General features: G+C 37.8%; 5 protein-coding genes across 6 annotated transcripts in view; 2 read left to right on the top strand and 3 right to left on the bottom strand.

The window, feature by feature from the left end:
- Nucleotides 1-14,471, bottom strand: part of LOC119082207 (protein CREBRF homolog) — a 36,174-nt gene extending 21,703 nt beyond the window's left edge. Inside the window, exon 1 of one of the 2 annotated variants that reach the window (XM_037191651.1) lies at nucleotides 13,922-14,471. The gene's annotated coding sequence lies outside the window, so the exon portion shown is untranslated. The remainder of the gene's footprint in view (nucleotides 1-13,921) is intronic. The other variant, XM_037191649.1, reaches the window with a different exon arrangement.
- On the bottom strand, nucleotides 8,193-10,112 carry LOC119082209 (alpha-amylase 1-like). Its single transcript, XM_037191656.1, has 5 exons — nucleotides 9,938-10,112; nucleotides 9,710-9,868; nucleotides 9,268-9,655; nucleotides 9,050-9,181; nucleotides 8,193-8,977 (listed from the first exon to the last, which is right to left on the bottom strand). Exons 1-5 carry the CDS (start codon nucleotides 10,017-10,019, stop codon nucleotides 8,260-8,262), a joined length of 1,479 nt encoding a protein of 492 aa, XP_037047551.1. The 5' UTR covers nucleotides 10,020-10,112; the 3' UTR covers nucleotides 8,193-8,259.
- Nucleotides 14,472-17,300: 2,829 nt separating the features above from the next.
- Nucleotides 17,301-18,545, top strand: LOC119082203 (protein unc-50 homolog). Its single transcript, XM_037191637.1, has 4 exons — nucleotides 17,301-17,649; nucleotides 17,708-17,773; nucleotides 17,831-18,091; nucleotides 18,164-18,545. The coding sequence occupies exons 1-4, from the start codon at nucleotides 17,418-17,420 to the stop codon at nucleotides 18,400-18,402; spliced, it is 798 nt and encodes a 265-aa protein (XP_037047532.1). The 5' UTR covers nucleotides 17,301-17,417; the 3' UTR covers nucleotides 18,403-18,545.
- Nucleotides 18,546-19,772: 1,227 nt separating this feature from the next.
- On the bottom strand, nucleotides 19,773-23,464 carry LOC119082202 (replication factor C subunit 1). Its single transcript, XM_037191636.1, has 8 exons — nucleotides 23,315-23,464; nucleotides 22,688-23,252; nucleotides 22,508-22,620; nucleotides 21,704-22,386; nucleotides 21,507-21,640; nucleotides 20,738-21,449; nucleotides 20,424-20,678; nucleotides 19,773-20,355 (listed from the first exon to the last, which is right to left on the bottom strand). The coding sequence occupies exons 1-8, from the start codon at nucleotides 23,321-23,323 to the stop codon at nucleotides 19,851-19,853; spliced, it is 2,976 nt and encodes a 991-aa protein (XP_037047531.1). The 5' UTR covers nucleotides 23,324-23,464; the 3' UTR covers nucleotides 19,773-19,850.
- A 1,816-nt stretch (nucleotides 23,465-25,280) lies between these two features.
- LOC119082201 (mitochondrial import inner membrane translocase subunit Tim16) lies at nucleotides 25,281-26,017 on the top strand. The gene is made up of 2 exons (XM_037191635.1): nucleotides 25,281-25,628; nucleotides 25,695-26,017. The coding sequence occupies exons 1-2, from the start codon at nucleotides 25,466-25,468 to the stop codon at nucleotides 25,916-25,918; spliced, it is 387 nt and encodes a 128-aa protein (XP_037047530.1). The 5' UTR covers nucleotides 25,281-25,465; the 3' UTR covers nucleotides 25,919-26,017.
- The last annotated feature ends 874 nt before the right edge of the window (nucleotides 26,018-26,891 follow it).

Here is a 26,891-nt window from a genome sequence, read left to right as displayed (position 1 = left end):
GCATTGAAAACAGTCCTCAGTGACACCCCTGTGGTACACATGTGCAATTGTTCACATACATTGTCGTGACACGAACGTGTCTGGCAATACACATTTGATATGCCACGCGCAACTAAAACTGCATTAATTGTTGTTTACTGCAATTTGTGGATTTCATTTCAATGTTTCAATATTTGTTTCTCTTCTCGTTACTGTACTTGACAAATGATTGTTCAGCACGTGTAAAGATTTTCGCAATATTATGGTGAAATATGTGTTGTATCAGTGTGGGCGTGTGCGGCGGTATATGCGGTAGATTTCCGTTTCCATTTTTTCAGGAGGGTCGGCAGGGATGATAAAAATTTAACATTTATACTCAATTTAGACAGACGCGGGAAATTTTCGCAATAATTTCGACTACAATGAAGCTATCCAAGATAATTCTCGGAAATTAATTTATTTCTTAAAATATCTGAAGAGTTTATATATTGTTATAAGAGTATCTTGCCCACTCTAATCGCTATCACAATATTTTATATTGGAGGTGTTGAAGATATTTATTTTCGTTTCTTCAATGCGGAAAAACTAAATTTAGTCTAGTCTGTATGATAGTCGGTAGACCGTTTTGTTTATTAGAAACTGGTGGTGTACGTATGACCTATATTTTCGAGCTATTAGTTTTTTTTTGTGTGCAAAATATGACTATTGGATATGTGTTGTTTCTTAGAAATACATCTAAACAATGTTTGTTCAACGAATCTGAAAGTCGATGAATCATTGAGATGGACTAGAGTTGGTTTCTTTTACAAAAAATCTGATAGTTACTGACTCGATGGCTAGACTGGAGATGGTTCCTTTTACGAAGTTAGTAAATTAATAGTGCTTTGTAGAAGGAACCACCTTCATTGTCGTCGATGAATCGGGACTATCTCTGACTAAATATTTAAACTTGGCATAGTGGTGTATAAGAAATGAGACGTGAGATTTCAAAATCGACAGAATGCACGGTGAGCTTGAAATTTTTTTTATTCGACCTCTTGTGGACATGAAATGTTTTTAGTGGTTTTTTGTAGAGGGCGGCACCACAAGTAACTATAACATAACAAGAAAATATTTCAATGGGAAAATTTTTAATTAGATCGATTTTTCGTTTTTTTGGGACCTGCAAGAAGCTTCGAAGACTGTTTGGACCCTACTGGTGACTACTTTGATCACAAAAATATAGTAACTCTTTAGCCTGAGGTCTAAGCTTTACAGCGATACCAATTTAGACATTCATGACTACCAACAAACATCTTTTATGAAGGGAAGTCATTCAACTAGGACGATGTGAATTTTATAGGCTGTATCATACGTGGATTACTTTTGAATGTCAATGTGAAAAGAAAGGACTAAAAAAATGTTTTTACTAAAAAATATTTAAAAAAAAATTTTTTTTGTCGATTTAAAATTTGTGTCGATATTTCACTGGTAATGGAAAATCAGTCAAAGGAAATGTGACGCAAGTCTCTCTTTCCACTTACAAACCTGGGGTTTGTCTGATATCAGTTGTTTGGGAAGCGTTATTTGATCGTCCTGATATTTGATAAGATTACACACGAAAAAAAAGTCCCATTCGTGACATCGTCACTCATTAATGCAAAGCAGTTTTACCATTTGAGTCAAATGCTATGTAGGAACCAACCTACTACTGAGGTTGGAGAGGTCACGCAGATGCAGACAAGAGAGTGACACACTACAATTGACGATAAAATGGCTAATTTAATACGAAAATTCACCTCCCGCGATGATTCTCGTCGCCGTGATTATGTGGTCATAATTTTTTTTTTGTAAAATCATCAGAAGTTATGTGTTCCCGCGTTTCTAATAAAAGAGTGCATGATTTACTGCCCTATTCTTCCTCATTTCCTTTCAGAGATACTGTTAGGGGCCATTCAAATAATGCGCACGCACTTAAGGGGGGAGGGGGTGTCTAAAATTGGGACTTTTTATATGTAAAAACACGTGCGAAACGGGGGGAGGGGTCAAAAAATAGCCGCACACCACGTGCGCACTTTATGAATGGTCCCTTATACAGTACTGAAATACAATTATTTTGTGATTTTCAAAGATATTTACAGTTGCAGCTTCTCGAGGTGAATGCTTTAATCGCATCAGCTCGACCAAAGCTGGAAAGTTATAAAGGTAGGAAGAATTTCGACCTTCATTCCCTGATATTTCGGATATTTATATTGACAACCAGGACCTTCTCCCCAAAAGTAAATATATGGACGGAAGAGGTAATGTCATATATAACCGAATCAGATCTGCGGTGGCACGATAGTTCGATACAAACACCATCTCTTCTGTTCATTAAACACAAAAAATTGCATAGAAATTAGGGCCATCTGTTTTGAGATAGGCACATTATTTTGTGAAACGCAAGTAAATCGTAGTCAACCATTTTAAAAAAAGGTTTACTGTACAAAAGATACATAATATATATAAAGTTTCACTAACACATTCATATTTATGGTACTCACACACACTGTTATACGTGAACTTTTGCTTTACTTCTCCTATCAACAACATACCAGGAGGGCCAGTCTATACTTGCTATGTCATTGCTTCGTACGGGGTTAAAAATAGGAAAAACGAAAAGGTCGATGAACTCGTAAAGAAGAACTAAATAGTAAAATTGCAATGGTTCAATGTTCAAACACGGTTAGCTTTTCTTTGTCAAATTCTATAGACTTTTCGTTATGGTACACAAAGAACGTGAGTCTTTTGTAAAACGTATGTTTTTCTATTAAAATGTTTTATTGTTTGCAAAATAGAGGTACCTTATACTGGAGAACATTATATAGTTTCATTGATCTTACGAATTTCCCTTTCAAAATACACAAAAAAAAAATTAAACCAAATTGCACCTGGTTACTACGGAACTAACTATTCGGAACAGAAACCTATATTTATATAGAAGCTATATGATGGAAGAGGGTCTTTCAAAATTTTGGGGTGAGACAAGGGAAACGTATACACCACTAACGCTTGAGTATTTTTTTTTAACTGAAGCAGCATAAAGTGCATTCTTATGCAAAAAATCATGTGCTAGAGAACAGAATACTGCGTTTTCAGCAATGACAATGGGATACCGAAAGTCTTTAGAATTCACCAACATTCAATGTAATGTACATTACCGTAAATGATTATAGGTACGATAATGACAAACAATCAAAAAGCAATTCATATACAGAGTTCCCTTCCAAAATCAGTTCAGATGTGTGCATTGTTAGTTTTCAAAGAAACCCATTTTTTCGCCGAGTTTGAAGACATTTATTCCACGTGGTTTATTGTGTTTGGGCATTTCTTCTTTCCTGTTCCCAGTTTTATATTAATATGCGTTCACATCGCATTGTTTGACCCAATTCTTTCGAGCAGTGTGTCGTAAATTCTACCATTTAAATCTGAATGAATGTGAATGTAAAAAGGGTGAAGACCGGTTTTACAAAACACTAAGTCTTTGAGCTAAGAGAATAATTTGTGTTGTTAGATAAACTATATTGGACAGGTTTTAGAGCTTATGTTTCGTGTGGTTGACAATACGCAATGGTTATATTTTACACAAACTGTATGGACAAAACACTGCTTAAGTGACATATCGGAAAGAAGTCTGTTTCCCTGAGTAGTCGGGGCTGCTATGTTCACTCGCTGGTGAGCTTCATATATTTCGAATGTCCAATGAAAAGAATAATAGAATTCAGTGAACTAACCTCTAGAGACCTCAACCGTTCCTTCAACCAAGAAAAAAGCTTAAAAACCTGATGTAAGTACAAAGTTGTAACTTTGGGAAGTAGATGGACCCTTTCGAGTGATGGAATTCTAGGAAATGACCACCAGCCACCTCAATCATTCCTCCAATTCAGAGGAGACTAGAAAAAAATTGCTGGAAATGTTCGGTTTATTTGACTTCTAGCTTTGGGAAGAAGATAGACTTTTTCGCAGTGATGGAATTCTAGGAACTGACCTCCAGACGTCTCATACGGCCCTCAAGTCCAGAAGAAAGTTCGAAAAATCCGATGGAAGTACTCACCATCCCAAAGTTCTAGCCCTGGGAAGAAGGGCGACCTTCCGGAGTGATGGAATTCTAGAAACTGACATCCAAACACATCCATCTTTCGTCAAATCCAGAGCAGACAACCAAAAAAACTGCAGTAAATGCTAGTTTAGTTTGAATTCTAGCTTTGGTATGCATTTGGGAAGACTCAGACCCAGTCATATAGTTGCATATCATTCAAAGGTATCATAGTCTTGTAATTGTTTGAGTGAAAATAGTTCAAATGGTTCGTAAAACTTATTAATTCCCACAATTTTCTGTGCAGAAAAAAGTATGAGAAAAGTACTTCCTAGAGCTGGTATGAAATTACCTTTCCAAAAAGCCGCCAAACATTTAAATTGAATAAGAAATGGCCAGGGAAATAAGACTCAAAGTTAGCGGTTTTTTTAGCCACTTTTCTGGGAATCCTCCATATACCGGGCAGTTCTGGTCCCTTGACAAAAAAGTTGTTAAAAGCGTTGAGACCACTAACAAATATTTCGATTTGTCGGATATATCCTAGTTTTAAGTTTTATACTTCGTGACGGCCAAGAAAGATTTAGTGCGGAAACTTTGACTTCTTTATCATATACTGCAGTCAAAATTTTGTAAAACTCCGCAGCGAGCGAGACGACTTTTTTTTGACGTAGCAGCCCAGACTAGAGAGGAAAATTAGCTACTGTGCTCCTTGGCATGTAAGAACACTTATTTTTGATTCAACCATTCATTAGCTCCATAGATGAGCGCAAGAAACTCTATCGTGCGATGACAGCTACCTTTTCTTTTTAATAGTACAGAATTTATGGTAATTTATTTAGGACAATTATCTTGCAGTGTTGTGATGAAACAGTATCAAAGATACAACATGAAACAACGTAATCCCACTGCAGCTTTATCAACAGACATATTACACACCTGTTGAGTTAACCCACACTGCGCGGAAAATCCAGTAATCAATAACAGAAAACGTACAACTGTGACGTCAGCAAAACGCTCACATAAAATGCCGTCAAAACAGAAAATTCGTTACACCCCACTCACACCCAAAAAGGAAAATAGCGCGTACATTGTGTATCGATGGAATAAATTCATCGATAGGTTATGGTTTCGTTTCGATAAGCACAAAAGGAAAAATACATTTTTCATGAAGACGCAATAATTTTTGGTCAATAGAATATAATGCCGTTGTTCGTTGTTGTTGTTTTTGTTGATAACCGTAACCAACAATAGAGAATCCTTAGTGTACCGAATATTCTTTCCTTTTCTTTTGCGACAACGAACTCTCCCATACGAATATAATTTTTTCATCCGTGCGACGTGAATAACCTTATTTTCTCCACTCAAATGCGGTGAGATGGCGTTTCATTGACGCTCTCAGAGACAGAGAAATTTTAATTTTCTCACTTCTTTTTCCTTCCAACTGACACTTTGTTTTGGTTTTTGAAAATAGTGAATCAAATTGAACGGTATTCACGCCATGCACGGATGAAAAATTGTATGTTCACCACGGAAACTTTTGCTCTGGTTGGAATTTCCTAGTTTCTCCCCTTGGTAAACAAATAACCAATGTTTTGTTTTGATTGAACCAAAATAACTTTCGGGGTCGTGTTCTGCCTACGTGGGATGCGTAACATTAGAAACCATCACCTAATATTCGATATTTCTATACATAATGATAATAAGCTACATATCGACAGTAATGCGGCTTTTTATGTAGAAGCATCGTGTAGCTTGCGTATTATATGTATGTACAAAAAGTATAGAATTATTCTGAGTATACAAAATAGACATCCACCTCCCACACGTTTTACGTATCCAACAGCAAGCACAAAAACAGGACGTCTAGGATTCATGTTAGCTGAATTTAAAGAAATAAAATTTGATGTTCTATCGCTATGTTCCAGTTAACACTCATGCTCATGGCCATTTTTAGCCCCGTACGAAGTACGAAGGGGCTTATAGGATTACGATGCCGTGTGTAATTGATGGAATTCGAAGCAGACGGTAAGGGCAAAGTGTTTGCCTGTGTTCATAGATGACGAATCCGCAATAAAAATTTGGGCCGTCTGTCCGTCTGTCCGTCTGTCTGTCACGTCGATATCTTGAGTAAATCAAATCCGATTTCAAAAAAAAAAAATTCCCTGAAAGATAGTCAAAATAGTGAGGCTAAGTTCGAAGATGGGCATATTCGGGTCGGCCCTTCGTGAGTTAGGGCCTCCTAAGTGATTTAAGGTCTTTTGGTGATATTTATGGCAAAATAAACGATGGAAATGTAAATGACACGGCAAATGATAGGTATTGTCAATACCAATCCAGGAAAAAAAAGTTTTTTAAAATCGGGTGAGTGGACCGTGAGTTAGGGCCTTAGAAGTGAAAAGCTACTAGGGCCCTATGTGTATTTTACATAGAACTCAAGTAAATTTCATTCGTTTTTCGTAATTTTTGTGTCATTTGGAAGTTAATCAAAAGCCGAATAGAATGTTGTTGAAAAAAAATTAAATTTGGGTCCTCGGACTAAGGCCGCTACTAGGGCCCTATGCGTATTTTACATACAACTCGAGTAAATTTCATCCGTTTTTCGTAATTTTTGTTTCATTTGAAAGATAATCGAACACCGAATAGAATGTTGTTGAAAAAAAAATTAAATTTGGGTCCTTGGACTAAGGCCGCTACTAGGGCCCTATGTGTATTTTACATATAACTCGAGCAAATTTCATCCGTTTTTCATAATTTTTGTTTCATTTGGAAGGTAATCAAAGGCCGAATAGAATGTTGTTGAAAAAAAATAAATTTGGATCCTCGGACTGAGGCCGATACTAGGCCCTATGTGTATTTATACTCAATAAATTAAAATTTTAGGGCTATTTGAAATTTTTGTTTTATTTGAAAGGAACGTCGTACGGGGCTTCGTAATTGCGCTATGCGCAATTTCTAAGATGTACACATTACATAATAATTTTACTTTAACTACTTTAACCGGCGCATAGGCTTACGGTCAAAATAGGGTGACAGACGCACTAGGGTCACGTACGCAACAGATATACAGGTTTTTACGGGGCTCAGTCGCAGCAAACGCTCCGACTGTTCTGATGGCTCGTTTAAATTGGACAGAATTTCTTTTACAGTCAGTGACTTTCAAATAAGTGATGCATTTTGTTACAGCTGTTTTTCAGCTGATACACACATGCAAACAAATGTGCTAATGCTTGTGTATATTGATGATCAATGTACACACATACACGCGGTAATAACAAAACCGTTTAAAGACATAAAACCATATTCGTTTGTGTGAGTGGATCAGACAGTTTTTTGTCTCGTGAACAACCGTTTCGGCTTCGGACTTTTTGAGCATTGCGGGTGTTTTTGGGCATTTAAAAGAACAGTGGATATCGAATATCAGAGACACAGAAATTTTCAAGTTCGGATCGGGCACTGATGTGGTCATCAAAACTATATGTGACAGTTGGGATCAATAGTCAGACTATTGCATCTGGTTTGACCCATCTTCGGGCTATAAATTATTTATCAAAATTACAATAGAAATCTATATCGTGCGCAAGCGGTTTGTTTACCTTTGGACTATTGCATCTGTCAAAGTGGCGTTTTTAACGTCAAAGGAAAATAAATCTTCGAAATGGTCAATAACCGGTTTGACAGAAAACGTTTGGACTATCTGTCATTATTTCATTGGTGTAGCGAAATTCTATAGGTTTGTTCCAAATAACTGTAAACCCGAACCACAGAGATGAACATAACCTAAACGTCAACCAATTTCTTTGAAATTTTTTCGTCATCGTGAAAGTTGAGGTTAACCTTCTGTAGATGAAATTTGACATTTTGAAATAACCTTGGAACAAACCTATTTCAGTAATTGAGAACAAATTAACAATCAAGTGACAAGTGACACACATTTATTTTCGTTTGACGTTTGAAACGTCCCTTTGACAGATGGGGAATAGACCGACTTTTGATTCCATAGTCGGCTAGCATCAGTGATCGTCAGGGCAGTAACAAATAACACAAAGTTGTAATAAGACAATGGACTCGTTCCCCTATTGTAATAACACAGGGCCTTGGCCTTGGCTACGATTAACATCAATTCGTAGATCAGCTTGAAAATTGCTTGCAAGTCATGCGAAACAAAGTAAAACGCGAATTGATTCATCTATCATCTATTCAACAAAAATACTTTTCGAAACATGGCTTTACAGTCTAGTATTGGCGTGGATAGCTAAAAATCCTTCGGGCACACTAGCACTTAAGAATATATCTGCAACGCCATTCGCTTGAACCAAAACAGATGTTCCACTACAAGAATTTCCAACTTTGTTACCAGTCGCAATGTCGCAGTAAGTACCGCCTGGCAGTCCAGTTTGAAGTGTTTGACGAAGGTCGACGCCATATTGACCATTAAACGCAATGAATCCACGAATACCACGCGAAAACGCTATTTGATTGGACTGATTGTCCCACCAATTATTTACGCCAGTGCCTTGAACAGCGTTACGGAAACCAACCATATTTGCAATTTGCGGCCATCTGTGTTCACACACCCATCCATTTGTGCATTGACCAGCTGCATTAAATGCTGGCGGAACGATGTTACCATTTCCGTCATTTGGTGGACCAGTATCGCGGTGGGTGAAGGCAAACGAGCTCATGAGTCGTGGCACACCGTACGGCCAGGCCAAATGGAAAGCGGTTGCCATTTTATACAGTCTACCATTCTTGTAAGTCAATACATGTCCGTCTCGTTGGTTGTCGTGATTGTCGATAAAGGTGAGTGCATGTCTTGACGTCCAAAATCCCCATCCTTCACCAAAATTTTGTAACCATCGCAAATTATCTTGTCCGCCGAACACCCTGGATAGATTTTCTCCGTATCTAAATTCTGTCACAGTTCCTAAACCGAAATATTCGCTTCTACAAAGGGGGGGGGGGAATACAATTTCAATTTAAAAACAACATTCTTCTCAAGAGATACAAGTTTCTCACGCATGGAAATTTTCACTGCCATCTCCACCAATTACTTCACCAGCAGAAAATGGACGTTGGTTAGCAGCAAATCCATGGGCTGTGTTTAAGTTCCTCAATCGACTCCAAATAATTTCTAAATCTCCAGGCCACCTAATAGTTAATATAAATGGTGAAAGTCCTCAAACTTCACTTAATTCTGATTTAAATCTATCGCCCTCCAATGCGAGCATACTCACATATGTTTCATGGCATCAACTCTAAATCCGGCAACACCAAGTTCAATCAAATGATTTAGGAAGTCAACGATTTTTGTTCGAACCCACTCATGACCTTGATTTAAATCGGGCAATCCCAGCAGTTCGCAATTCCGAACTTCAATTGGATTAGCCCAGTTATGGATCTGGCACACTGGATTAAAATGTTCCCGTGTATACGGAACAGCGTAATAATCGCGTGTAGCCAAATTAGCTCTCGAGCCTGCCGATCCTATTTCTGCCGATCCTGTCATATGATTAAAGACTACATCAACATAGATTCGAACACCGACATTGTTACATCTTCGCACCATGCTCGCAAAAGCGGCTTCATTGCCCGATCTTGTTGTTAAAATATAGCTCATCGGACCTAGGATTAACGGATTCGTTTAAACGCAATGGAAATTTTTAAAAGTATATTGACCATAACGTTCCATCCAAGATCTTCCGTCGTTAAATATATTGTGTTCATTAGCTGGCGACACTTGGACACCAGCGTATCCGTTCGGTGCTAGGAAATTTTCACACTCAGCTGCAATGTCAGGCCACCGCCATTCAAAAAGGTGAACCATAGCACTTCTGCCTAAAGTCAAGGCATTTCAAGGTATTACAATACCGAACTCTTTGTGGAACTAATACAAATTCAACGAACCACTTTGCCAGTGAGGATTTGTGTAGTCTCCATTTGCCAAAATGGCCAGACCAAAAATTAGCACGATAACTGACAGCTTCATTGCGAAGCATCTACAACTAACTGCCCTGCAATCGTACACTTTAACTTTTATAGGCGACAAAGTGGTATTTTTGCGATAATCATAATCGTTCAAGATTCGCGATAAAAAGTTTTACAAAAAAATGTTTTAGGGAATTGATAATAAATTGAGACGCAAATAGAACACAACAGGGGCACAGCAGCATTACTCACTTTCATTGGAAAGACCATTCTTCTTAATTTAAAAAAAAATGAATATTTTTAAATGTACAGTCAGAGGCAGTAAAATTTCAGCATGAATTTGCCTCAGATGTTTTTCAGCTGATCCACACATACAATCAAATGGTATGGTTAAAGCTGCTACACGCACGCACGCACGTGGTAGTGGTAAAACCGTACGTTCTGATTGTTTGTGTGGATCAGCTGAAAAACAGCTGAAATTTCACTGTCTCTAACTGTATAGTCTTCACTCGATTTTCTTGATTTTTTTTTTTTCGAAAATTTTCCACCCAACTGGCCATTGAGATTTTTAAAGGCCTACCAATTGAAATAATAATTATTTGTGCAATATTCCTGTTGAAAGTAAACCCCCTTTAACTAAATTATTTGTTTTATTCTCATGACTGCATTTGTATTGAATGCGTTGACAAGTTAAGAAACGAAATTGAGTGTCTAGTCTACCCATATCCTACAGTAAATTTACTCAACCCTGACGAGATAATCAAGAACGAATTATTTTAAATATTGAACTTTGAAGCTCAATATTATTTTAATTTCACCGAAGTGGTGAAGCAAAACGTGCTACCTATTCCCAATCTATTACTTTTACGTTATCTCAAGAGACCCGCCGAAAGTCGCTATTTCAGTATAGGACACCTGAGTCAAATATTCGAAATCGAAACAAAACGGAGTGATAAGACGAAAAACAGCAGAGATTCTGCTTTCAGACTTTATTATCTTATCCAAATATTTAAACGGCATCGTTGCTGTGACGTTTTTATATCACAAAAATATTGTGTGGGCAGTCCACTTATTACACGTTATTAAGTTGATATCTTTCTTAGGTCAAGCAGAAAGGAGATTTCATGGGAAATATTTATGTCCAAATCGGTGTTGCTTTTTTTTCTTGCACCCTCGGAAAATGAGCCATTTATGAGCGTGAAATAGTAATATTACTTTACATGCGGCGGAAGTAATTCATTACATTAGGTAGGGATAAGTTTGTGATACGAAGCAACGAACGAATTCTGGAAAGTCCTATTTTGACAAGTGTAAAGTCTTTATATCCGAGCCGAAGGCGAAGTCAAACAAAAATTAAATGAAGTACTAAGTCGTTCAAGTACAACTTTCTGTGGGGGGTAAATAAAAAAATTCCAAAGCTTACCCGACGCATCACTTTCATATGATACATGCAATAGTGAATTACCGAAACCAACAATAAACTCATTTCCAGCAAGAAGAGCTAAGGCTAAAATGGTAGATCATTACTCTCACACCAACTTCACAACAATCATCACAACACTATCATCACAAAATGGCTGCACATTTTTATATGAGAGAAATTGTTCCAAAAATTAATTAATTAATTCCACAAAATTCAGATTTTTCCTGGGATAATGATATGAAACTTAAGTTCTAATGGCCCGACTAAGGTTCCTGCAAAGTTTCATGGAGATTGGCTGCGGATTTTCCGAGATCGACCATCGATAGACAGATAGAAACGTTCAGAGTAAGTTGAATGATTTTGATTATTTGGAGAATGCCATTTTTCATGTATTTTTACTGTAGCGAGCCCGAGCACTTTGGTAGGCGTGTGATAGCTCATTTTCTTTGTATTTCAAGTGAGAATATTTAAAAAATAATTTGGTTACGATATTGGACTATTTGGCGAAAGTAGAATTCTCGCCTATAGTGGCTGCGTCTCAAAAAATTTTCTTCGTTCTTTTATTGGAAGTTAGACTGCATCAAGTCCTCCGCTATCGCTCCGGACATGATCACACCATTTTTAGCCCCGTACGAAGTCGAAGCAGGCGGTAAGGGCATAGTGTTTGCCTTTGTTCATAGATGACGAATCCGCAATAAAAATTTTGTCTGTCCGTCTGTCACGTCGATATATTGAGTAAATCAAATCCTATTTCAAAAAAAAAAAAATTTCCCTGAAAGGTAGTTGAAATTGTGAGGCTAAGTTCGAAGATGGGCGATTTTGGGTCGACCTCTCCCGAGCTGGGGCCCCATAAGTGCTTTAACGTTTTCCAAAGATTTCTCTGGCCATTTAAAGGCTACACTGGTAAGTGATACATCAAATGAAAGGTATTTACAATACCTATCGACGAAAAAAAAAGTTTATGGAAATTGGATGACCGACTCGTGAGTTAGACCCCTTGGTGTGAACTAGGTACAGGGCGGCAAGCCGTTTTTGATTGTAGGTTGGCCAAAAGTTTCACGGATTTTGATGGATTTTGCTTTATTAGATAGGCATTGACCGTACCAATCAGGGAAAAAAAAGTTTATGAAATTAGGTTGACCGGAGCGTGAGCTAGGTCCCTTGGAGTGAGCTCATATCCGGCTACTCGGCAGTACAGTGAAGGTGGTGTTTTTATTAATATCTCGAGTAAACTTTGACCGAATTTCATGAATTTTTTTTTGTTTGACAGGTACTAACGAATGTAAAGCAGCCGTACTACTTTCCACCTCCTAACAAAATGGCCGTCGGCCGCCATTTTGAATTTTCGTAAAATCAATATAAATCGGTGAAAATGATACTTACAAAGTCACTGATTAGTGGTAAGTGAATAGTTACGTGTGTTTGGTGTTTCAAGGATCCCAAATATGGATATCTATTTATAAATATATACAGCTATATTGAGCTATATAACGGTATAGATAGTTATTTTGAGCTATATACTAGCATATTTATCAGTAAATTGTTTATTTATAGGTAAATATAGGTTAATATAGGACTGAGGAAATTGTAGGTCAATTTGAAATTTGTGTTACGTTTGAAAGGAACGTCGTACGGGGCTTCGTAATTGCGCTATGCGCAATTTTTAAGACGTACAAACCGACGTTTACGGGCGCAGTGGACTTACGGCAAAGTAGGGCGACGGATGAACTAGGGTCACGTGCGCAGTAGATGTACGGGTTCGTACGGGGCTCAGTCGCAGCAAACTGTTCTGACGGCTCGTTTTTTTACGAAATATGGAGGCCAAAACTCGTACAGTGTCCGCTTGCAATAGTACATTACGTCCTTGTTTGAAGATTTTTATCTTGCCGAGAGGGTGGTTTGCAGTCAGAGCCGAAGGCGAGGGCTGTAATCCCTCGTGGCAAAATAACAATCTCCAAACAATGACGTAAGGTATTTGACTTGCGAAGCCCTGCGAAAATGAAATTTATCGCTCGTGTCAACGGCGAAAATTTCATTTTTATTTTGTGCAGGGTGCTGCAACTAAATTTCATTACACTGTATTCTAAAATAATGAAATTTGCAAGCGGACACTGTACCTCCTAATGGCCTCCTAATTTTGTAAACAATTGTTGTGTTATTGCTGCTTTGACAATTCCCTTAGTGTCAACAGAAATATCATCTAATTCGTTGTTGTCTGAATTTGTGTCTTTACAAATTTAAGAACGAGTCGTTTGAACGACACTTGAACAGGACTCGAAGGTACTAATGGCCAATAATACAGTGACTTATTCAATAAGTGTGTGACTTGTAATCTATGCATTGAACATGTTGTCATGATAATCTGTATCATCGATAAGAGAACTTTTTTGTTCTGTAGCATTTTGTAAACAAATAACATTGACCAATTGGTCCGAAAAAATCAGAAACGAAAAAATTTATAACAAATTATGAGAAACAACAATCAGTGGACCGATAAATTTAAAAACAAAAAAATTAAAGAATTAGCTGTATGAACTTACCCACAGACGCACGTATACAGAACCAGCAATTCGCACTACAAATAGTGGATAAACACGCTCCAATGCATGCGAAACTATGATACAATCAGCAACAATCAGCTCTCCGCAACAAAGAAAAAATCGTTCGTGCTGGCAAAGAAATTGGAAATAATTCAATTCCCTGGAACTGTTTCAATTTCACAACGGATAATTCCGTTTTACAAAATCACCAGAAAACACTGTGTTTATTGAACTTATACACAATTTTGCATGCAAGGCGCGAAACTTCGTTCAGAATAAGGAATAAAGGAATTTCACACAATTCTGTAATATTTTAACAATGGCTTCTGGCACTGATTACTTTTCTATTTATTTTTTTCCACTTTCAACACACTTTCATCAAACCAAATTTTATTTCATTTACTTTTTCGTAGCGAAATTTTTCAAAACCAAATTGGTAATAACTTTATCAATTTGAACAAAATTCGCAATCGAACATTTAGATGATGTGCTTAAAATAAATGTTTTATTTTTCTTTTAATTTTCAGCTGATGAGGGTTTACAAACGCAAATTGCTGTTAAATGTGAGTGTGCTAACAATGCGGGGTGTGGGAAGTCACTGAGATTTTTTATCAGTGATGGTGATGAAAGCGTAAGACTGAATTTACAGTCATTCCGTTTTTCCTCAGTGTTCATAACAGTTGGCATTTCATACAATACGGTGTTTAAGTAGAGCTAGATGGAAAATCAACGCGGGGTCTGCTGTCATCGATAATACAAAAGAATCTGACAGAAGACCCGAGATGGAACAATAGGTTGTTATTTAGCCATCTCTGTCACTTAAACACTCTATAGAGCACATTGTTTGATAAGACAACTGTCACGTACATGGAGGCAAAACGGACGACTGTGAGGCCACCTTAAAACTCGGTTTGACTGATTGTCCGATCTATCTTCAACTCGCTCACTATAGGTTTGTTCCAAATAACTGTAAATCTGAACTTTGACAACAAGAAATGACAACGATTTCAAACACAGAAACATAACGTGATTTTACACACAAATGTCGATTGATGTTTGACAGTAATGAGACAATTCGTACGGCCTTGGAACAAACCTATTTACAATGAATTAATATATATTACACACTTGTCACGAAGAATCGAGGCTTGCCGAGACTGATAGTGACAAGCGTGTACTCTATTTTATCACATTAGCGAAAACGAGACAACAACATAGACCTGAAGTGTAATTTTTGAATTAAACTTCTAGGTAAGTAATTTTGACATCCGAACACCGCGCGTAGAGGTGTGCACCGCCGATTTTACGCCGGCGCGCCGCCGATTTTTTGCTAAATTTTCGGCGCGTCGCCGCCGAAAAATAATAGCTCACGCCGCCGCCGCCGCCGATTGTATTTTCGTCGCGCCGAAATTTTATACGTTTAGTGCTTTCAGCCATTTTAATGGGAGGCAATATAAACTTAAATTGAAAAATCTATACAAAAGTGTATGCCTGAGTACAAGGTTTTAGCAAATATTTATACCTCTAAATTTATAAGTCAGGTTTCTATATGCTGCTATGTTTCTATTTGCGTAGAAAGGAGTTTTTTGTTGGAACTTGGGTTTTTCTTTTTACTTGCACTGTACGACGGTGATTTTGTTTCTGATGCTACGATAGGGTTATCTTCGAAGTAGCTTTCTATAACGTATCCTATTTCCATCTACTGATGCAAGTGTTTTATTCAAATTTTTAAATACTAGTCCAAAGAAAACGTTTGCTGCTGTCTTGGGAAGGGTATCGATGGATACAACTGAGGATGGTCAGATCACGCTGGCCTGGGACTGCCATCGATACCCGAGGTCGAAACATCATCTATCTTTTATGTATCCTTACTTAACGTGAAACCTTGGGTACGTTACTCTATTTTCTGTGCAATGGAATGGAGCGCGGCAGACGACGTTTCTCTTATTGTCTGTTGATGCAGATAAGAGGAAGAACAAAATTCAGTGAATCAGTCAAAACTGGGTGAATACTACTGTAATTGTAAAGTGGCAAACTTAAGACCTTATGTGGAATTTGGGTGGAAAATGGCGCAAATCACATGTTTCAGGAATTTATACAGTGGAAAATCTTTCCGGTTTCAAGTTTTTTCGTCAAAAGACGAGACACGGATATCTTTATTTTCAATTTTTAGCTGCTTTATGTAAAAAATTTGGGAAAAAAATCATTTTGGCGTAGTCTATACACTTATTACTTATAAATTTAGGTTTATCTAAATCTCTTATTTGCGAAAATCTTCTACTACGATCTCACTCCTACATCGAAGATGGACTAAAGGCAACGGGAACGGTTATTGCATAAATCGTTAGATAACAGTAGTGAGTTTGCGTAAATGACATAAATTATAAGTTGGAAATAAGAAACCTGCAGAACATCTAGTATGAAGATGTGACTTAAAATTTCTAACTTATAAGTTGACTTATAGCTTATATGTCATTTACGCAAACTCACTAATCATTCTTGGATTCATTAAATTAGATGTTTTTAAAATTAATAGGTCAGTGATTGTACATTCAAAATATAAAAGGTGAGATATGTCTCAGTTGATTCCCCTTTCACGCTTTTTCAAATTTTTTTTGCATTATTTTCGAAAGTTTAGATTTTTTGTAAATTTATCGGCGCGCCGATCGGCGCACCGCCGCCGACTATAAATTTCTCCCGGCGCGCCGCCGCCGATCCCTTACTAGTCGGCGCACCGCCGCCGACTATTTTAAGATCGGCGCACACCTCTAACCGCGCGTATGTGATAAAATTGTTATTTGTTTACCAAGAGGAGAAAATAGGAAATTCCAGCAATGGCGAAAGTTAGGACAGCAATTCAAGCTGTAAGACCGCTGATAATTCAAAATTAAAAGTTTTAAAGCCAAACCATAGATAGAACGAACATGTGGTGAATGACAGTTGGCTACTATGGGAGTGAATGGAACCAATCTTGTATGAAATTCTCTCCCACAGGAGTCAACTGTCATTCCTTCTATCTCGCCACAGGAGTGCCAACTTATCATTTCTCTGGCCACACGGGAAAAACAAGAGTTGAGAAAATCCAAATTTTCTCACTTGAACTGTCATTAGAGAGATAGCATCAACAAAACGCCATCTTCTCATCGCATTTGAGTGGAGAAAATACAAGATCGTGCTGATATAACTAACGATTTACTACTTTATAGAACCATACGCTTTTCAGTATAAACTCCCCAGATTAGACATTGTAACTCTGCCAAGCAGAAGCAAAACAAACAACAAAATGATAGAGAGGAAGGAGAGAGGGAAGCAAAAACAGTACAGAAAAGGTAAGACAACGAAAGCCATCTGTATTTCAACTACTCAACTGAAGAAATGTCAGAAAAGTGATTATTGAAAACGTCAACGAATCATCAATAATATTGAGCGGAATGACAGGAATGACTGTGAACACTTGGTTTTGATTAAAACAATTTTTTTTTAAAGTGCAACAGAAATGAAACCACCAACATCCCCAACACCGTCTTACAGCGCGTACGGTAGTGCGTCACCTTTGCCACCACCAGCAAACACATCCAGATCATGTCTGTCCGCAACAACAAAAAGTTACAAATATTTACGAAGACTGCTGAAATTCGATCAAATGGACTTCGAGTTCGCACTATGGCAAATGCTCTACTTGTTTGTGTCACCGCAAAAAGTTTACAGGAATTTTAACTATAGAAAACGTAAGGGAAACGCTGTGCATTTTCACGGTTAAATATCACAACCCGAATCCGATTTCAGAGACAAAATCCCAATTTGCACGAGACGATCCTGCGTTTCTGGTTCTTCTAATTGTCTGTCTTTGTGGTAAGTTGAACAAAATGCAATAGTTACCGTGAAATGACAACAAAGTTATGTTTGCAGTTACGTCATTGGGATTCGCCTGGACCCTCAGTCTATCCATAGGTCAAAGTATCTACTTTTTGTTCTACGTGGTCATTGTCGACTTTCTACTGGCTGGTTTCGTTGTCGCAACCATTTTGTGGATATTTACCAACAAGTACTTACGCAGCAGTCAAATTCTCGATTCGGACGTTGAATGGGGCTATTCCTTCGACGTACATTTGAATGCATTCTTTCCACCACTGATGCTGTTACATTTCATTCAGCTGTTTTTCTACAACGGTAAGTCATTGATGTTGTGACGGGGTTTTCGGTCCGCGATCATTGATCCATTGTTGCATCTATTCCGACCAGGTCTAATCAGACAGGATTGGCTGATTTCCAGATTTTTGGGAAATACCATTTGGTTGATGGCGCTGAGCTATTACATTTACATTACCTTTCTCGGGTACAATTGCATCCCGTTCCTGAAAAACACCAGAATTTTGCTGGCTCCAGTGACGCTAGTCTTTTTGTTTTACCTTGTTACGCTAATCATTGGATGGAATGTGACGGTAACGTTCATGAACTTTTATCATTATCGTGTGCTGTGAAAGACGACGCACGGATGGTCGCTCATAGTTCGAAATATTTGTTCCAAAATCATTCTGTTCGACTGAATGCTACAATGTAAGATTCGAATTCAGCCTGATGCAATATTAACGATGCGCCGATTAAATACTGTTTGTTTAACCAATTTTTCACTTGTTTGCTTTACGTGGAATTTGTGAATAAAATTTTAGGTTTTCAATTTTCACGGCGGCCCTTTTTAGAACAACAAAATATTTGGGGCTGACCCCTCCTCATTATGATCCAGCTTAAAAGGCTTGTACAGCTACCATTTCAATTTTTCTTTGATGAAAAACCAGAAATCAGGAAATGTCCAGAACATGGCTCAGAAATCTTACAAGTGGTCGCTGTTCTCCAAGCAAGTCGATCAGTGTTTTCCCATAGAAATATTGACAATAAAAATCCGAAACACTTTAGTTCAATTTTTTCAAGCAATTAACAAATGCACGGGCTACCATATCGTTCCTTAAAAATCATCTGCCAAATAATTTCTACCAAAAAAAATTTGACTGGAAACAACCAAAATTTTACCAAAAAAATCTGCGTCGCAAAGTGGCAAATGTTGAGAAAATTTATCTGCCACATGCGACGCAGATTTTTTTGGTAAAATTTTGGTTGTTTCCAGTCAATTTTTTTTTTGGTAAAAATTATTTGGCAGATGATGAGAAAAACTAAGCCAGCTTGTTTGAACTAAAATTGGGTGTAAAATTTAATTTTTGCGTAACGAAGCTGAAAGCGTCAACTCTAGCGATATCATTCATTTTAGAAATTGTACTTCAAAGACTGCGTCACACTTTTCTCGAAGAGATTTTTGTTGGGATAGATAAATTAAACTGTAAGTGATAGAACGAAAATTTTCGCTCGCTTGCTTCGCTCGCGATTTCAGGGTTAAAGCATCATTAATTTTCTTTATTACGGAAACGTTGAAATGGTCTAGCTTTAGTCAACATACTTTTTCCTCTGACCTCTTGTCATTTCAACAAAGGTACAGAATTCGAACGTCTGGACATTTACTAGTCCAGTTTTTGCGCTCGTTCCGCTCGCGCTTTTTTCATTTATCCATTCTAAAAAAAAATCTCTCGCTCCTCTCCCTGATATGAAGAAAAACTATGTTTGTCAGAATTACCGAAAAATACGTGGCTGCCTGTCATGATTGGGAACTTCACCGATAATTACGGGTCAAATTGGAACAGTTTTTATAAATGCTCCATTGAGATCGGAAAGTACACTGCTTGTTGTGGAAAAAGACTTCGGTTACATTCAGGGAAGCAGTTTCTCCCTATAAATACGAGAACGATCTTGGTGGACGGCGTTACATATAAACCTGGAATTAACTGCCGCTAAAATGAAAATCTCTTATTTTGGCACGAAGCAATTTTATTGTGAAGTTCGTTTTCCTTCTGAATTATCTGTGAAACATCAACCAAAAGTCCTACTTCTTCGCTTTGCGACTGTTATTTCCAGCTTTCTTGCTGCCACTTGTAGCATCGGTACCTTTCGTGGATGTAGATTTCTTTTTGGCTTTAATTAGAACATCCATTTCCACACTTTCATTTTCCTCCTCGTCAGATCCATCCGGACCGGCTCCATCTTCTTCTTCCCCAAATCCAATCTCAAATTCATCGTTTGATTTTTCCGATTTCTTTTTCTTAACAGCAGCGGTCGCTGTATACGTATAAGCGGTAACCTCCTTGTTGTACGCTCGTGTGAGAGCTGCCTTGACTTTTCCCTCAATCGCGTCCATTGGATTTTTTTTGCCTGGCCACGTTGTCAACTCAATCAACGAATCAATGTCTTCGCGCAACAAACGGTATTCTTTCAGCACGGCCAACGCTTCGTCAACACCTTCCATGCCTCGATCCCGCAGTGGTTTGACGATTTTCTCAATCAAGTATGGAGCATAGTCCATCCGAATGGAAAGCCGCGATCCGGATGTGCTGAATGGGAATGTAGTTTTGTGGTCATGGCCTCGGTTACAAAAAGCAACAACACTGAACTTCCTTACCGGATTCTGGTGTGATCATGAAGCTCCTGTGCCATGCGTTTCCGTTTAGTCGATTTGGAATACTTCCCCAGCCAAGCGGGAAAATTGATTTGCCCAGTAAAATTTCCGGCCATGTACTCACCCGGTAGTACGGAACTGTACATAGCCTGAATGGGTAACATGGACCAAGCATTTTTCGATCGAATGCGACTTTCAACGAGATCACCAAGACTCAAACTGTCAGCCGTCATAGCAACATGGGCGGGAATTCTGGCCCTGCAACAATAGAACACAGTGTTAGGCCGTCTACATTAATGTCAGTTTTTCTCACTTACTTTGGTGCCTTTGGAGCCACAATCAAATAATTCTGCTGAACAAACAACGGTCCCATGCTGTAGTCATTGAAAAATAGATCCGCTTTGTCAGCAAATGACATGGTTTTGTGTTCGTCGGCTGAAAACACTTTACGCACCACATCCCACGGTCCCAGCTTCATGTCTTTCTTTGCCGTATCCTGTTTAGTCTGTGACAGAGTTATCGAATTGTTGGCACTCATTAGCGTCAAATGGTTAATGGTTTGACGAATGTCATTGTTCGTAGCGGAAATGATTTCATCGATGGCTGTCGGCGTTAGTTTGAATTTTTCTTTGAAACAAATTGACAACATCGCGCCCCGAATTTGTTCCAAACGCGGTCGACTGAATCGTAAATCGTAGCAGTAATTCACCAGCGATCGCATTTTCTGATGATTACGGTCGTTGCACATACATATAATGGGAATGGACGAATCTTTTATGAGCGATATAAGCTCTTGGATTCCGCCACGGTCCTCATTGCCTGCCATGCCATCGACCTCATCCATAAGCAGTACGTGTTTCTTTGTTGTCGCGCTACTGGAACCATTAAAGTATCCGGCCAGAGATTTATTCGACAACAGCTCCGACACTTCTTCTTTCAGCAGCCGTTTGGATCGTGTGTCTGACGCGTTCATTTCCACCGTATAAAATCCAAGTTCCTTCGCTACCAAAGTGGCTGTAGTTGTTTTACCTGAAAGAAGAGCAATGAGTCTACAGTTGAAGTATTAGGAATTCTTATTCAACTGACCTACGCCTGGAGGTCCCGACAACAGTGCCGCTTTGTAGTAGCTGCCGTCATCATTTTTGGCCCACGGATTAGGTTTCTGCAGTTTCTTTTTGCCGTCGTGATTGGAGTACCATTTACTCAACCAATTTTGAAGCCTAGAATTCATTACATAGGAAAATTAATCATCCGAAGCATCAGATGTCATGTCGTTTGCTCACTTGACAACATTGCTCGCGGCCCCTTGCTGACCGATTATCTGCTTGATGTCTGTCGGTTTGTATTTCTCAACCCATGCTTGATTATCAACACTGGCTATGTTCAGCTGATGTTCGCTGAGCTTTCGATCGACGGCAATGTCGACAGACTTTTCGATTTTAGTTCGCTTACTTGGAACAGATCCTGAACTGGAGCCTTCCTTTTTCGGAGTTGTACGCTCCTTTTTGACCTGTTCTCCAATCGTTAATGAACTCGGTTGCTTCATCGGAGTTTTACGTTCTCCTTTGATTTTCTTGGGAGAAATGTTGCTGTCGTTGATTTCTTTCGGTGTTGCAGACGTTTTTGATGGCGTCTTGTCCGTGGAGTTCACTTTAGCTGTGGTAGACTTCTCTCCTTTTGTTGGAGAAACGCCAGATGGAGCTTCTTTCGGCGGTAGTCCCGATTTAGTCCGAATCAAATCAAGTAATCCGTCCTCAGTTAAACGCTTTGTGCCCAAATCATCGGCCTTGGCTATTTTGGCTAGTCCAGCCTCTTCGCCAACGACAATGTAACTTGTTTTCTTCGACAGACTGGTTGTAACTTTGCCCCCGTATTCTTTAATTATATCAGCTGCTTCGTCACGTTCTAGTGATTCATAGACACCCGTCAGCACAAACGTGAGTCCATTGAGACAATTCGGTTTACCCTTTAATGGAAATGGCAACAAATTAGTCATATTAGTCACACTGTACAGCGTCGTTTACTGTTGCAAGGGAAAACACAGCACATCTTCGACACAACTACTTTCTGGCTGTTCGTCTCTTTACCTTTGGAATTTCTTTGCTGCCTGGCAAGGAGGGACCGCTCCTATTTTTGAATTGCTGATATAGCATTGCAGCCTGTCGCTTTCGTTCGTGACGATCTTCATCGCTCAGGACGCCTAGAAAATACAGAGCGTGGAATAAATCCAAATCCGGGAAAAAATACCCTCGGACGTTCAGCCTTACTCGTGTCCAGTGAAGCTTTCTTAGCAGATGTCTTCTTGTCAGTGCGTCCCTTCTGCTTATTTACTTTCGGAGTGCTCTCAACCACACTGTCATCCATCGATTCTACTTCTTTCGGTCGCCCATTTACTTTATTCACATTGACATCCACATCCAGATCAGGAACAGCGCTAACATCTAAGTCATCCATAAAGTGACTGTTTATTTCCTCCTCTGTCATTGTTTTGTTGGCCACTGGCTTGTCGACCCGTTTCACCGGTTTATCTCCGAACATATCGGATACATCTTCCACAAGCTTCAATTTTGGTTGTTCTTTTGACGTAACCGGTTTCGACAGATTTGGTTTCTTGCGATTCGGTGTGTTATTATCATCATCGTCCGAATAAACGATGCGACGCTTATTCGAAGTAGAAGGAGTTTTTACCGACTTCACGATCTTCGTTGAAGGTGATGGATCATCCTCATCACTGGAATCAATAACTGATTTCTTCTTCTTTTGTTTTGAATCGCTGGTCGGCTGCGTAGTTGGCGCTTTCTTTGCACCGACCGTGAAAAATGAACGTATGTCCTGTGAATGTACAAAAACTGAATTAAATTGATCACAGATGTGCAATTCGTTGCCATTCGTACTCTCGACATAATTTACGACCGCACGAAACTAACAAATTCAATTAAAAACAAAACATCGAACATGCGAAGGTAATAGATACAATTTGGCGGATTTATTTTGTTTGCACGTTTCTGTCAGGTTGGGAGCCGCCGTAGCAGTGATGTCAAATTTAAAAAAAAAATGCAAAAGCTGAAACTTCATCGAGGTTAGAGGTATGAACTTTTTTATGTAGGGAAATGTTTATCACATAAGTTTCCAATGCAAAAACATTATGTCAGTCAGGAGCGAAGCATATTTGAAAATTCCCGACAAAAGTTCCCGCTGGAAAACTAAAAATAGAAAGCGAGAAGGGTCTGGGTCTGTATATAACTAATGCTGCGTTGAATCACCCTAATTCATGATGTTCTCATTCATTCAAGTTCAAGTTTATTCTCAGGTCATTGAGCACCTCATTCACTCAAAAATCAATTCCAATAGAGTTGGGGGGTTTCGAAAGAAGTTGTAGATATGAGGATGAAAATAGGCTTTGTGTACTTTAAATGCCCCAAATGTGCGTATTTTTTTTTAAATTAAATTAATTAAATTTTAAAAACACAACTGTTGCACAAGAATCAGATTTTTTTTTCGACATAACACTACTCTTTATCGAAGGATTTGGTTGCAGTGCTGCTAGATCGTTGAGTTCGATTAAATTTTTTTTTATTGTATTTAAAACTTAGTTTTCCATTCATAAAATTATTCCGAAAAGTAAATTATAAATGTACGAACAATGATGCTCATTACTGAAACTGATAACAGCAATTTTTTCTCATTAAATATTCATTTCTTATTTTGCACGTTCATTCTTTGTTTCGTTATTTTCGGTCAAATTTTTATCGCAACACTGAAAGGGACAATTTGGGAATTGTTGACATTTCATGACATCTAATAATTTTAATATTATTTTTTCTTCCAAACATAATAACAACAAATAAAATTAAACTAAACAGCAAAAAGAAACAAGTTTCAAGAAATGAATGGAAGAGAAAGAAATGTGCGATTCGCGGATGCACGAATGCTGAGTGAACAGAATAACAAATTCTTTATTGTGCTCCTCAAAATTTTGACCAGAGATTCGTGGATGATGGATATCAACAAATTGTACACGGAAAAAAAAAGAAATATTCAATACCAATTTAATGTAAAAAATTGGTATCGAATATATAAATATTTGTGGCGAATATATTAGATAAATATTTGTAGCAAATAATGAACTATATTCGTTACAAATATATAAATATTTGTCCGAAATATATTTAATTATTTGCCACAAATATTTTTTTAATAATTCGTCATAAATAATTAAATATATTTGTAACAAATATTTACATATTTGCTACAAATATTTATATATTTGTAACTAATATATTTTGAAATAATTTGTCACAAATAATTAAATATAATTGTGACAAGCAAATTACCTGAAATTTTGTGACAAATATAAATATATTTGTCACAACTATAAATATATTTCTAGCAAACAATTCTTTCCAAATCTTTTTTTTCCGTGTATGCTCCTTCTAATTTTTTTGTATGTGGTGATAATTTACGTTCGCGCGCTGATTTCTCTTGAACGTAATTTTTATTGTTATCGGCTTTTCCCCGTTTAATTTTATTTTTTGCGGAACTCATGTCCTTTGTTTATATATTTCTATTTTATATGCACAGAAAATCTGACAGCTTTACACATGTACACATATACCACATATACATTGTATCAGCAGTTGAGGATTTTTTTTTGCGCATACAATACAAAGACTGGGAAAAAACTGAACGAATTTAAAAGCTTCTATTAGTGAACTAAGTCACTACTAAATATGCTTTATTCGATAAAAATACCTTGGGTTCCATAACCTAACTCTATTGCAGCTCCATACCGGCAGCTCCGAACTAAAATACACAACATTAAATTTTAAAAACTGTCACTCAATGAGTGTCACTCATGTCATTCGTCAGTGTCATAACATTGAGGTTAGTTGGTTTGTTATTGATGGTGTGATGGTGTGATGTTGTAATAAGTGATACAACTATTGTAATTTGCGTCGTTTAAGTGCTTAATCACTTGGAATTTAATTACATCCACTTTGGATAAGTTTGGATAAATACCATTCGTTACAAATCACCAAAATTCTATGGCAAAATATTTAGCACAAATTATCGTCCTTGGCGGTCAGGCCGTTGCTAGAGCTTTTGGACGGGCATTGAAGCAAGAATATGCTGCGTCACAAGAAGCGGCCAAACGGGCTGGTGGCGGTCAACAAGGAAATCAACGTGCTGCAACTAATGCACGCTCTGGTTAGAATGCGAAATTATTTTTATTCGGTTTTCGTAATGCAATCAGCAATTTTCGTTTTATGACAGGCATTACGTTAGACGAAGCACAACAGATATTGAATCTGAACGACTTAAACGACGCAGAGAAAGTGAATAAGAATTACGAACATTTATTTAATGTGAATGATAAGTCAAAAGGTGGCTCGTTCTACTTACAATCCAAGGTGTTCCGAGCTAAAGAACGGATAGACCAAGAATTGGCAGAACGACAGAAAAAAAAACCGCCGAATGAAGAGGAGAAATCAAACTGAAACGCGCTAAAAATTTAGAAATCTTCATTTGTAGATACACACAGAACATTAACGGATATCAATAAATTTTGTTGGAGCTGCTGGTATAGATTATGAAAAGTTTAAATTGGTCATGGAAATTAGCTGGTACCGACATTCAGCTTTCGATATTTTTCTCCGCTAAGTTTTCGATGTGAGTGCTTACTGATTACTCGTTTCCACACATTTATAGACCACAAATACTTAGTCAAGTATAAAACCAGTCAGTGACCTTTCTCCACACGAACTGAAAATTTTGACAGACATTTTGTATCAAACTTTCATTTCAACGTATACTCGGCTTTACCGCAAAAAGGTTCCACTGACCATTTTCAAGACCTTTTTTATTTCGGATAACTTATTCCCAAAAATTTAAGCCTTTTTAAGCTATAATTTAGTGTTCCGAATTGAAGAATATTTACGTTTGAGATTCACACAATTTTTCGTATTTCCGTGTTCAGTCGAAACACCTTATTTTATTTGTGTCTTTGCTTTAAAAAAGCTTTCTAGAACCTTAAGCTTCTTTTGTATTCCACTGAAATATTCCACTTTCCAATGGCATCCAAAAGTAGCTCAACGCTTTCGAAAGCTCCTCAAACATTTTTTGGCTCACCACGGCAGCATAGTCAGCGAGCTTTAGCAACTCACCGAAAAAAGGATTTCCACAAATCTTTGAGATGATAACAATCTTTTGGTTCCATCCTGAGGCTTGATTTTTACTTAAAAGCAGTTGGACCCTTTGCAAAGTAGCCTACATTTAGGAGGAAAAATATTCGTTTTTTGTTGATTTCTCTGAACCAAAATCTTTTTTTTGAAAAATATATTGATATTTCCAGATGATTTACCAATGCGATTTAGGCCGTATAACGGGCCAAAAAAGAAAGCACGCAAAAACGCGTTCCTTTTAGAAGGAAAAATTGGTTTGTGAGTCATAACTTAACTCACATGGAGAAAT

Source organism: Bradysia coprophila, unplaced genomic scaffold, assembly GCF_014529535.1.
Source record: "Bradysia coprophila strain Holo2 unplaced genomic scaffold, BU_Bcop_v1 contig_396, whole genome shotgun sequence".
NCBI lineage: Eukaryota > Metazoa > Arthropoda > Insecta > Diptera > Sciaridae > Bradysia > Bradysia coprophila.
The sequence above is the reverse complement of the archived record's forward strand: the minus strand, read 5'-3'. Positions and strand labels throughout refer to the sequence as shown.